Raw genomic sequence first — 13,604 nt, forward strand, 5'->3', positions numbered from 1 at the left:
AACCCCCACCATCTCCCTCCCTATCCTCACCCCTGCCCTCTAGCGTAATTGAACTCTATCACTGGTGGGTCGGGTAGTGGCGGCGGTGTTGTTTCTGCTTTGAAGTAAGTATGATGACGATGATGATGATGAGGATTTATGATAATGAGGAGCAGGAGGAGGAGGAGGATGAGGAAGAGGATGATGATGATCCGTATATTGACTGATGTCATTTTAGGAGACGTATTTTATCAACAAAAAAATATAAGCAAGGATAGTTCTGCAAAGAAAATAATTGGTCGCTTTTAAGCACATGGGGGCTATCCCGGAAAAAGATGTTTTGAGAAAATCGAAGATAAAGTTTTTGCCCCTTGTTCAGTTTCTTCAAAATACAAGGAGAGTTTTGACTATAACCAAACAAATATACTCCACTTTTAGAGTAGGTCATGATTTCTGGAAACCCCCGAAATCTTGGTTAGCCCACTTGTCAGTAAAAGCGACCTATTTAGAGATACAAAATACCGACCTGTATGGTGTAGCGTTTAGGCACTTAGCTGTCGAGGGCATGAGACCTGAGTTTCCTTTCAGGGGAAATGTTTATCAAGCATCTTTTTCAGCCCAGGTTGTCCCTGACAGGCAGGGTAGGAGCCCACAGTCTAAATTATCTTAATTGTGTCAATGGAGGCGTAAAAACACATAGGTAGCTCTTTATTAAAATTGGAACAAATTTGTTCTTTGTTTCACCCCTCAGAACTGTAAAAAAAAAAAAAACGTTTTAGTTAGTGTTTTACGACACTTGCAACACAATAAGGTCATATAAGTGCCGAAGATTAGAGGTGTTACAAGAGAGTAACAAACACAAAAAAGAAGGAGGGGAGATAAGATAGATGTCTGATAGGAAAGAAGAAGCAATCCACACCAGAGCACCCACCAACCACCTATTAAATGTCTTAATTGTGTCGATGGGCGCGTAAAAACACATAGGTATCTCTTTTTAAAATTGGAAACAAATGTGTTCTTTGTTTTACCACTCAGAATTTTAAGCTTTGCGACGTTTAATTTTCTCTTCAAAAAGTGCGGACAATTCCTAAGGGCGTTGACTTCATCCCAAACAATACCAAGTTGGAACAAGAGTCGAGCCTCTTCAAGTGTTGTTTTAGTTTTAGTAGAGGTTTTACGGCGCTCGCAACTGCATACGGTCATATGAGCGCCAGAAGATTAGAGGTGTTACAAGAGAGTAACAAACAAAAAAAGAAGGAGTGGAGATATAAGGACGATAGATGTTTGATAGGAGGGAAGGAGCAAACCACACCAGAGCACCCGCCAACCACCCACAGTGCATCTCTGGGGTTTTCATAGGGGGTTTATTTTTGTTTGTTTTTCTGTTTGCTGGTTGTTGTTTGTTTGGAGTAAGGAGAGCACAGTAAGTTTTGTTTTAGTAGAGTATTTACAGGCACGGCACTCGCAACTGCATAAGGATATAAAAGCGCCAAGGGATGGATGTCAACAGAGAAGTCTTTGCAGGGAATCAGGCTTTCTTGGCTCACCTCTCTAGCTTCGACAGCACAAAGTGCTATCAAGACACCCCCGAAATAGCGGGTCCCTAAAAGAGTGACAAACATACAAAAGAAGTAGAGGAAAAATGGCGATAGCAAGGATAAGGAAAGAAAAAAAAAGCAACAGTTCCCTTTTGCAATTCCGGAACAGTTATGAGCATAACATTTATGAATCAGCCCATTTACAATTCTACTGTGCATAAGAACATGGTAATGTCCCCCCTTTGGGAATGGCCTAATGGCACTTCAGTCAGTAGCACCGCCCCCCCCCCCCCCCCCGGGGGGGGGGGGGGGAGTGGGGGGGGGGGGGGGGGGGGGGGGGGAGGGGAGAAAAAATTAAGGTAAAACGGACAAACAAAGGGAAAGTAAAGAAAAACCTACAAAAGGCTCTCGTCGCTCCCCCCCCCCCCCCAAAAAAAAAAAAAAACAACAACAACACAAAAAACCCAACAACAACAAAACACCCAAACTAACAAACAAAAAAACAAAAAAACAAAACAAAAACAAACCCAATGGAACTTGGACGCTGGCTAAGTGTCATTATGAGGATACCCCACACGAACTTTCCACATACGAGACACGCACACTTTATAATTGTAATATCTTTTATTTCAACAATAAAAATTTTTCAATAATAAAAGTTAGCAATTTAAAACAGTATGTTTTAAAGAAATTCAGATTTTCATACAATGTATAGATTCTAGATTTAGTATCTTAGATTAATTATTAGTCGTAAATAATATTTCTAGTTAAAAATAAATTCACTGACATTCTAAATCAGTTTTTTAAAAGCTACAATGCTGTAGAAAGATTCTAGTCATATACAATATAAAAAGATCAGCTGATATTCGGAAATGTTCTCGCCATTTCAATGCTGCTTTTGTAATAATGGACAACAAAGAAACATCATGCACGGTACTATATTAATTATTATTACAGCTTGCATATATTTTTTGTCTGCACCCTTGATGAATGACAGTCATCGAAGTAAGCCACGCCCATCCCGGAAGGTACGCCATTAACACTGCCGGTCCCAGCATGCAACACATTAGTGACGTAGGCCACGCCCCCCTCGCGGAGGGCTATGATTGGTGCACCGCACGAGCCCATGCACGTTGGCGCGTCGTACAGCTCACCGCCCGTGTGTCTGTGGGCGGAGAATCTTCCAGAAGAGACGACTTTGTGGCCTCCGTGTGGGAAGGAGACGATAATGGCGTGGGTGTCCATTTTCGGAGACTTCGTGCAACACGGACAGCGTTTCTCGCTTTTCGCTCCTGCGCCGCCATCATCGTTGTCTTCTGCCACCAGTCTGTCCACGACTTCCTCCAAGTACCCAAACGGAGGAAGGGGATTCAAATTCTCGTCCAGATTGAGGAGGTCTGTGTCCCACGAGTCCAGGGCGTCTTCTGTGCCAACTGAAAGAAAGCTCTTTACACCCTCAGTTCTCTTCCCTCCTGTGGTGGCAGGCAGAGTCGCTCCTGTGGAAGGCAGAGCCCTTCCCGTGGTAGGCATACCGAGCGCTGTTTCAGAACTTCTCGTGGTAGGCAAACCGAGCGCTGTTTCAGAACTTCCCGTGGTAGGCAAACCAAGCGTTGTTTCAGAACTTCCCGTTTTGTCACCTCCCAATGGGGCGTTGCAGTCGAACAATAACTCGTCACTGGAACATTGTTGGGACATCTCGTCTCTGTTCTCACAGATACTCTGCAAATTTCCCTCCAGCGGGCAATTTTGAGGCGATAGAGACAAGTCAGAATTTAAAAATACATCGTTACTTCCATCCTCCATCTCCGTCTCGCTATGACTACGAGATAAAGTCGACTGGCTCTCCTCGACACCCTTCGGCTCCGCCATAGATGTCGCCATAGAAGTATAATCTGCGTTCTTCGTGTCCGTGACGTCACTTCCGCATGACGTAGACTTGTACCAGCTGGCGAAGTCCTCTCTGTGGTGAGCCTGAGCATAGAGCAGACCCTCGTACTCCCAGCCCCCGTAGCCTGGCAGTTGAGCGAAGGGCGACAGGTTGTGGCATGTCTTGGGCTGGACTAGGGGCAGGATTCCGCTGAGAAAATTCCCTGTGGGGAGGGTGAAAATAGTGAAATGGTATCAGAACGTACATGCCTTTATGAGAGCAGCAGCAACAGCAACAGCAGCAGCGACAGCGACAGCGACAGCGACAGCGACAGCGACAACAACGACGACGACGACGACGCCGACAACAACAACAGCAACAATAACGACAACGACAACGACAACGACAACGACAACAGCAACAACAACAGCAACAATAACGACAACGACAACGACAACGACAACAGCAACAATAACGACAACGACAACGACAACGACAACGACAACGACAACGACAACGACAACGACAACGACAACGACAACAACAACAGCAGCAGCAGCTGCAGCAGCAGGAACAGCACCAACAACAGCAACAGCACCAACACCAACAAAATCAACAACAAAAGTTATTTTAAAAATGAATATCTATAGAGCATATCCACGCTCTTTAGCAAGCTCTAAGCGCTTCACAACTATTATAAATAATAAATAGCATTTGTATAGCGCATGTCCCCACTCGAAAGCAAGCTCTATGCGCTTTACACTATATTATTACCCCAGCAGACCATAGAACACTCAGAAACATTCTCAGCTTCCCGGGAAGCATACAGTACAAGCAGCTGGTTAAACGCTCAAACACTAACAAACTAACAAGATCTTCCACTGTCTATAGCTGGGTACCCATTCCCACCTGGGTGAAGTGGGGAACATTCGTGTAAAGTGCCTTTCCCAAGGACACAACCTCAGGCCCGCAGCTCGAACCCCCGAACCCGCAACCTCACGACTACGAGTCCGGTAGCCTACCTACTAGACCGCCGACTCCAGCAGACCCTACTGGGAACACCCACAGACATTCTTGGCTCCCCAGGAAGCAAACAGCGCACTTTGCGGATTGCACGTGACCAACATCGTTCGTTGCCTATAGCCGGGTACCCATTCCCACCAGGGTGAGGTATGGAAAATTCATGTAAAGTAGGTTTACCAGGGACACAACTTCGGGCCCCTGACGGGATTCGAACCCACGGCCTGACGGTTGCGAGTCTGAGAGCCTAACCTGGAGGCCACCGACGCGTATGAAGTGAAATGTGAGGCTGTGAGGTGAAATCAGGCGCTCTCGTCAAAATCATGAAAATGAAGAAACTGACTTTTTCTGAGAGTTCGGAAATATTTCATCGACATTTTTTGGCTCAACATATTTTCTGTCCAGTCCAGTTAAGAACCCATTTCCGTGTGCTTTGGACTGAAAAACTGATTAAAAGTACATAACTGTAAACTGCCAGGCTCAACAGACTCTCAGGGTGTGTAATTTTTTTTGATTCATTGAAATGTCAGCTGAAGTCGTTTCTGTTTTTAAATGAATAAGATGAATATTTGGAGTGATTTTCTTTTAGTCAGAACACAACATTTTACGTTACTCTTGTGCGTTGTGCTGTATTGTAAAGCGCCCAGAGCCTGAGTACTTTAATCGGGGTTGAGCGCTTTATAAATGTCATTTGTGAGGCAGCGTAGTGGAATCAGGCTCTCGTCAATTTTTGGGCACATAGAGTTATTGGTATCACCTTAAAGCTTGTTCACTTGTCTTTATTTGAAAGAAAACAACATCAATTTATTTTGAACACCAGTCGAGATATCTTTGAAAGAAGGAGATGGGGGTCACCTGTTTTCAGAGGTAAAAGTGAGAAAATGGCTGCCAAAGATTAGTTATTTCCATAGATTAAAAGTCTATGGTAGCTGAAAATTGACATTTTTTGTGTGCCTTTAATCAACGTTCTTTAAACAAATCCACACAGAAATGAGTTCTTTAATGGGCATTAAAGGTTTTGAGCCCAAAAACTAAAATTTGATAAAAATTCACAAACCTGCAGAAAAATGCAAGTTTCTTCACTTTGATTATTTTGACGAGGGCCTGATTCCACCACGCTGCCTCACATTTATTATTATTATTATCAAATAACCCAGCTTCGAAGGCTATTTTCTCGCTAACTTTACCTCTGATGTCCGGGCGACCCCCCCCCTCCCCACCCCCTTAACTTGCAAATATCTCGACTTGTCTTCAAGGTAAATGGGCTTTTCTTTCATCGAAAGTAAGAGAACAAGATATAAGGAAGTACCAGTAACTCCACGTGCCCAAAAATTGACGAGCGTCTGATTCCACCGCGTCGCGGCACAAATAATCGCTTTTAAGGACAAGCAGGCTAACCCAGATTTCGGGGGTTTCCAGAAATCTTATCTTACACCAAGAGTGGGCATTGCTCTACCAGTAAGAAAAGTTTGGTTTTATTCGTGCGTATATTGTGTTTAGTTATAGAGAAAACACTCCTTGTCTTTTAAAGAAACTGAACGAGGGGCAAAATCTTTACCTTGATTTTCTCAAAACAGCATTTTTCGGGATAGCCCCCTTGTGCTTAAAAGCGACCAAATATTCCAACAAACGACGTACCGGCGTGAGACGAGAAGCAGCTGTACTCGCCCACACACAAACAAATCCAGGTGAAGTGAGGAAAATTCATCTAAAGCAGTTTCCCCAGAGACACAACGTCGGGCCCCTGACGGGATTCGAACCCACGACCCGACAGTAGCGAGTGTGAGAGCCTAACCACTAGGCAACCGACGCGTATTTTTTTTAGTAGAGGTTTTACGGCCCTGGCAACAGCATATGGTCATATGAGAACACGAAAATTAGGTGTTACAAGAGAGTAACAAGCATAAAAAAGAAGGGGAGATTAGGGCGACAGATATTTGATAGGAAAGAAGAAGCTAACCACACCAGAGCACCCGCCAACCACCCACACCGACGCGTACGAAGTACAATATTCCAACAAACGACCTACCGTGGGAGGGTGGCGGGTGGTGCTCTGCTGTGGTTTGCTTCTTCTTTCCTATCAAACATATATCGTCTTTATTATCATCTCCCCTCCATTTTTGTGTTTGTTACTCTCTTGTCACACCTTTAATCTTCGGCACTTACATGACCTTATTGTGTTGCAAGTGCCGTAAAACTCTTACTAAAACTAAAACTAAACGACCTACCGGCGTGAGACGAGAAGCAGCTGTACTCGCCTGCAGATCCGAACAGGTTCTGCCCCATGTACGGGCAAGACTTTTTATCAGTCTCCAACGTCCTCCGTTCCATTATCCTCAGAGGCGACGGGCAGTCCACTATGTCCTGTATAAGCCGGCTGGTCGTACAAGCAGGTGTACTTAAAACAGCGGACTCCGATGAACGTTCTTGTGAATCTGAGGGAGACTTGTATTCAAACGAGCTTACGGATTCAAACGCCTGTCTGACGAATTTCTGATCTATTCCACAGTATTCAAATGGATTGTCCTCTGGTGATAGAAATGACCTGTACTCAGAAATGTCTTCCTCCATCGGCTCAATGTCCTGATCTTTATCGGGCGTGGTCACCGCAGCATCATCGTCTCCCGATTCAGCATCATCAGCAGGGACATTGAGGAAATGGTTGCTCTCTTGAGAGGAATCAGAATCGTCGAGGAAATGATCGATTTTTGGGAACCCTAGGCCGTCTTCTTCTGTCCTCTGGTCTTCTTCTGTCCTCTGGTCCTCATCTGACGCGCCGCTAGTCCAAAACCTGTCCAGTTCTTCCGTTCGGTCTACTGAATCATTTAATTTTGTGAGTTCAGGAAGCTCGTGTACATTGATTTCCTGCTGTGTTGAGCGGAATGTGAAAGCATCTTTGACACAAGAGTCAGGCTCACATTCACATAGCGCTGTTTTTACAGCTACGCTCGTCGAGTGAATGTGTTCTAGGCTCATGCTTGACTCCGGGCTAGAGTCGGAGAAATAAGAAGAGTCGCAGAAACTGCTCGATCGGCGGTAAATGGGAATGTCGGTGAACATGTTCGAAAACTGGAGAAGACTTGGTGGTGTTTTGCATGTGAAGACACAGCTCTGTGAGAAGATGTTGCTGCGGAACCCGTCCCCCAGACCCACACACTCAAACTCGGCCGGTCGTTTACCGTCGTGTGACACGTCCAAGCTGAACGTCACTCGGGTCTTTCCGGCTTCTTCCGGCGAAGAGATCACTTTTAGATGCGTCCTGATCTCGACAAACTCTGGACCAATGAAATGAGCGAACCCCGTCCCGTAATGCTGGAATTCTTCTTCTTTTTCTTCTTTGTCTTTTTCTTCATCGAATAGATGATAGTTAAAGCCTGGATAATCTTTCGTAGCTTTTTTGTTGGAAAGTTCATCGTTGACGCTGCTGGTAGATTTGGTGACACAGAGTCTCACGACCCTGTGTGACACTGACACTATCGTGTTCCAGGTCGCCGCTCCTTGGCACGCCACAGGCAGATCGCTGGGGGAAAACTGCTGTACAGGGCGAAAGTCGTCTCTGTGGTTTACGTTGCATTCATAAGGGGACAAGTCGGTGAACAGCTGACTTTCTTGTTGGCTCACACCTCCGACGAGAGGCAGATTGTGTTCAAAATCAGTTGCCGGGATGCTGGCTTCAACGTGTGATTGGTCAAAAGTGGTGTTGTGTCCAGAGTAGAACAAGCTCTCATTGAGGGCTTGCTGATGGTGGCCGCTGACCCACACAGAGTTTTGGTCGCCTGAGGTGAATCCTGTCAGATTCACGAACCCGCTGTCGTTATAGGTCACCTCGAATGTGCTTGGTGAGTCTTCGTAGAGTCCCGTGGGTGAGCTTTTCCCGACGGCATACTCCTCAGGTCCGCCGAAACTTCTCAGACGGAGGAGGGACGCCTGTTGTTCTTGTAGCGCCCGTGGGACGAACGGTCTGCAAAGCGGGTTCAAATTGGACGTCTCCATAACGTTTCCATCGTCAGAGAATCTCGTGGATGGTAGCGATGACGTGTCTTGATCGCCGCTGCAGGAGGCGGCGCCACTGTCACTGTTGCTGTTCTTGTCGTCCCTGGTCTCCGGATCGCCGAGACCCTGGGAGCTGCTCTCTCCTCCATTACCGAGATAGCTCTCATCCTCTCTCGACGCAACCGAGGATTCCTCCGCGCTCATAGATGCAGACACAGACACAGACACAGACTTCTGGGCGGGGCGACCGACGGGACTGAAGATCGTTTGCAGTGGGGTCGGGAACGTCTTCAGACGCAGCTGCTTCTTCCGGCGCAGGGAGAACGGTTGGGACGTCTCCAGGGACTCCACATCTGCGAAGTTGTCCTCTGAGCCGTGGCTCACGCTCTCCGAGTCGTCTGACTGGCTGCACGACCTAGATGAAGGACAGCTGCTGTTGCTGCTGGTTTCCCCGCTGCTCGTCTCGCTGGTCTGCTCCAGCTGCTGGCTCGTGGCTGAGAAATAATCCTCCGACTCTACGTCACTGGCCTGGTTTGTTACACCTGTGACTTCGCACAGGGTCAAGGACTTACGGTCATCGGAACTCCTGTCGTCAAAGCGAGTATTTTTCGCCTCTTGAATTTTCTGAGCTAAGATGCCGGCAAATGACTTCCTAACTTTGACGCTGTTATCCTTCCCAGCCCCCGGTGTGTCTGAATCCTGTTCTGTACAAGCAGACGACGAAGTCTCGGATTCTGAGTCGTCGTCTTGTTGTCTACCTTCCTCAACGGACACTTCTGGCGATGTGGGAAGTTTTACATGAGCGGAGAGGTCCGTTGTAGTGAGGAAGTCTACTGCAGGGGAGACGTCTAATTTAGAGGAGGAGTCTACTTTGTTGAAAAAGTCTGTGTTCGAGGAGGGATCTACAGGAGCTGACAGGTCTGCTTTGGAGACGCCTTCTTTGTCGGAGGAAGCTACAAGAGCGGGGAAGTCTTTGAGGAAGTCTGTTGAAGCATTGTGGTGTGTTGAAGCATTGTGATGCGTTGAAGCATTGAGGTGTGTTGAATAAGTGAGGTGTGTTGAATCAGTGAGGTGTGTTGAATCAGTGAGGTGTGTTGAATCAGTGAGGTGTGTTGAATCAGTGAGGTTTGTTGAAGCAGCAGTGAGGTTTGTTGAAGCAGCAGTGAGGTGTGTTGTTGTCTTCGACATTGGAGGCTGGAATCTGTCAGTATCCTCTCCACTTGATGCAGACTGGACGAACACGTCGTTGTAGAGACAGCTGTCCTGTGCAGACAGATATTCGCTGATACTGGAGCACAGTTCCGCATTCTGTGAGGGTCTCTCTACAACAAATGCTGATTCATCAACGCTAGACAAGGAGTAATCTCGACCTTTGAACCGCGGCTGCTGCTGCTGCTGAGTGATGTTATCATACCCATTCTGCTGTTGAAATATATTATCAAACAGGTACCCATTCTTCTTTAAAAAGCCGTAATTTGACAGAAAAGCCGACGATGACTCTGTTTCAAAAACTGAAGGACATACTTTATGAGACGGCGGATAAATCTCGGCTTGGCTTTCTTGTGGGATTCTGTAGGCTGGGAGCGAGCTGGGGTTTTGGCCATGGTGAGCTAGCCCCGTGGTCGTGGGGTCTGTGTTCGGAGCTCGTCTCGTGTAGGCCGTCAGTACTGCCACTTCGTACAGGACTCGGTCCATAGCGAGCACAATGTGCCCGGCGGTGCTCGGCAGGGAATGCTGAGGAAAAGATATCAAGTTGAGAGTCAGTTACGGGATGGTATATATATAGATATTGTTTTATATAATATATATTTTTTTAATTTATAAAAAAATTGTTTGTTTGTTTGTTTTGATAAGCGTTTTTGTGGCGCTCGCGACTGCATAAGGTCATATGAGCGCGCGGACACAGCACACATTTTCAACTGGTAGGAGTGCCCCTACCAACACTTAGTTTTAATAAGAGTGTTACGGTGCTCACAACTGAATAAGGTCATATGAGCGCCAGAAGATAAGAGGTGTTACAAGAAAGTAACAAACATATAAAAGAAAAAGGGGAGATAAGGACGATAGATTATTGATTGGAAAGATGAAGCAAACCACACCAGAGCATTCGCCAACCACCCACGGGTAAGTGTTTTACAGCGCTCGAAACTTCATAAGGTCACATGAGCGCGCGAACACGCCAAACATTTTCAATTGGTAGGAACGCGCCTATGAACACTGTTTTAGTTTTAATAAGAATTTTTCGGCACTTACAACACAATAAGGTCATGTAAGTGCCCAAGAATAGATATGTTACAAGAGAGTAACATACACAAAAAGGAAGGAGAGATAAGGACGATATATGTTTGATAGGAAAGAAGGAATAAAACCACACTAGAGCACACGCCAATCACGCACCTTCCAACACTGTACAATCATCTAAAAGGGATGGAATGCTCTGACGTTAATGCACATCTCCAATAAAACCTAGACAAATGGGGCTAGAGTCTTTAAAAATCTACACCCCCATTGGAAGGAGTTCCGCAGAGGGCCGGCCTACCAACAACACACAAAAGAGGGGATATTTTTAGCGGGTATACCCTAACCCTAGCCTAACCCTAACCTTACCCCTACCTGTACCCCTGCCCCTACCCCTACCCCTAACTCTACCCCTAACCGGGTTAGGGGTTTGGTCAAGGTTAGGGTTGGGGGTAGAGGTAGGAGGAGTGTTAGGGTTAGGTCCCTTCTTTATTGTGTTTTTTGGAGTGGTCGGTCGTTACGGAAGTCCTTCCCTTTAAAAATCTACAACCCCGTCGACACAACTCAGATCCTTATGGAGGCGGGCTTCGATCCTACCAGTCAGGGCTAGCCGAGCTGAGAGGACATCACGTCCCTGCAGAAAGGCAGGGATAGTTGGTCGCTTTTAAGCACAAGGGGGCTATCCCGAAAAATGCTGTTTTGAGAAAATCGAAGGTAAAGTTTTTGCCGCTAGTTCAGTTTCTTCAAAAGACAAGGAGAGTTTTCTCTATAACCAGTGAAACCAAACCCCTATAGGTAGGGCAATGCCCCCTTTTGGTGTAGGTCAAGATTTCTGGGAATCCCCGAAATCTGGGTTAGCCCGCCTGTCCTTAAAAGCGACCATTTGAGAGCCCTGAAAACCTAAGAACAAATTTACATGAAAGAATGTCCTGCTGGGGATTCGAACCAGAAACTTCTCGCATTGTTCCAGCATGTGCCAACTGTGCTATAGGAGCACTGAAGTTTCAACCAAAGACTTTCAAATTCAACAGGCAATGATATTAAATGTATACCCCTTTGGAACAATAAAGTATGTTATCTTATATAATCAAAGACTTTCAAAGTCAACAAGCAATGATCTTAATGTATACAATCAAAGACTTTCACAACAGGCAACGATATAAAATATATACAATCAAAGACTTTCAAAGTCAACAAGCAATGATATTAAATGTATACAATCGAAGACTTTCAAAGTCAACAGGCAATGATATTAAATGTATACAATCGAAGACTTTCAAAGTCAACAGGCAATGATAATAAATGTAGGCTATATAGGGGAGGGCTTTCGTAACGAGCGACCACAGACAGTACTAGTAGAACATAGAGGTTGGGGCATGGGTAGGGGCAGGGGTAAATGTAGGGGTAGGATTTAGGTTTGGGGTAGGGTTAGGGTTAGGGTTAAGTCTTTATTGTGTTTTTTGGGGTGGTCGCTCCTTACGGAAGTCCTTCCGTATGTAGAACTAGATCTAGAATATAGTGTCAATGGGAGAGAAAACCCCATATTTTTCTGCACCTCTGTAAATTTTAATGTTACAACAATTGTACCCCGTCATCTGGTATGTAAAGGATAGGCGAAGTTCTTTGTCGCTCGGAGAAAAAAAAAGACGCTAGATCTAGTTTCCGAATTTGGAAGTTTATTTTATGTACTGTCTCTTCATTCTGCTTGAGTACTCAATGGTGTCACCATCTGCCCTGCCCTGCTCGAGGCGAGGCGAGGCGAGGCGAGGTGAGGCGAGACGCACCCAGACTGATAGAAACAAAGACAACTAGATCTAAATCTAAATCTAGATCTAGTATCTAGTTGAAAAGCTCAATGGAAAAGAAAGGAGATCGAGTGTGCAAGTTTTTTAAATTTCTAGTCTCACGATTTCCAGTTTTGTGATAACATCCGTTTTTCAATTGAACAATCAATATCTAGATCTAGATTCTACTTAGTAAGAGTAAAAATCGCATTTATAAAGCTTCGAACAAACTCGGTCCTAACGAAGATGCATGTTAATAATTGTTAAGTTAAAAACTTAAGTCCCGTCTTTTATATGACCGTGCAGTGTTGCAAAGCGCGCCAATAATATACCATTTCAATTCACGTCACTTTGAGATTGTTTTCTACAGTGCCCTCGTTTAAAAGGTAGGCAGATCTAGATCTAGATCAAACTTAGGACAGATTCTGATGTTCGTTTCGACAGTTGATGAGGGAATACTGTGGTACTAAATCTAGTGAACACACTGAAGACAACTGAATAATTTGTTGGAACTTCGAGACTTTGATAATTTTCCATTGCGGTCTCCAAATTGATCTTGTTGATTGTGGAAAACATTTATCGTTCACAATATGTACAACATTTACTAGATCTATCACTTACTTCTTGTAAGACTTGTCTTTATACAATAATGAATGTTCTTGATCCAGCTGCCAACTTTGAGAAACAACAATATGGCGGTTTCCGATGTCTTTGTATGCGGAGTCCTTCCCTGCTCTCATTTGGATCTCAACTCACGCAAAAAGCTAGATCAACTAATTCTCAAACCGAGCTGGAAAAGACAGCGCTCTCGTTTGAAACTCAAGTGTCGTCGTTTTCACGGAGTTTGGTGAGTACTCTCTCGCGAGGGTGAGTTAACTCCTTATACGCGAAGCGGGCATTTATCTCTTTGCCAGATAATTAATTGGTCGCTTTTAACCCTGTACGTACGCCGTGTTTAACTATCGTATCCATGCGACAGGGGGGACTCTGTGCCACCTCTTTCCAAAGAGGAAATTTACTCGTTAATCCGATCTGTACGCTTTGCATAGCATTAGCCGTCTGTCAAAATGATTTTTTTGAGAAATACTGAACGTTTCAAAGAGATCTTCGCATTAAAATATTCTAAAATCTGAAGAATACAATGACGGGGGAACAAAATGACCCCAGGGCGTACGGATAGGGTTA

At 45.3% G+C, this 13,604-nt stretch overlaps 1 protein-coding gene across 1 annotated transcript; it reads right to left on the bottom strand.

Moving 5' to 3' along the window:
• Nucleotides 1–2,126: 2,126 nt before the first annotated feature.
• On the bottom strand, nucleotides 2,127–13,219 carry LOC101849562. The gene is made up of 3 exons (XM_005107216.3): nucleotides 13,041–13,219; nucleotides 6,633–10,131; nucleotides 2,127–3,607 (listed from the first exon to the last, which is right to left on the bottom strand). Exons 2-3 carry the CDS (start codon nucleotides 10,090–10,092, stop codon nucleotides 2,469–2,471), a joined length of 4,599 nt encoding a protein of 1,532 aa, XP_005107273.1. The 5' UTR covers nucleotides 10,093–10,131; nucleotides 13,041–13,219; the 3' UTR covers nucleotides 2,127–2,468.
• Nucleotides 13,220–13,604: the final 385 nt, after the last annotated feature.

This window comes from Aplysia californica, unplaced genomic scaffold (assembly GCF_000002075.1).
Source record: "Aplysia californica isolate F4 #8 unplaced genomic scaffold, AplCal3.0 scaffold00586, whole genome shotgun sequence".
Taxonomy (NCBI): domain Eukaryota; kingdom Metazoa; phylum Mollusca; class Gastropoda; order Aplysiida; family Aplysiidae; genus Aplysia; species Aplysia californica.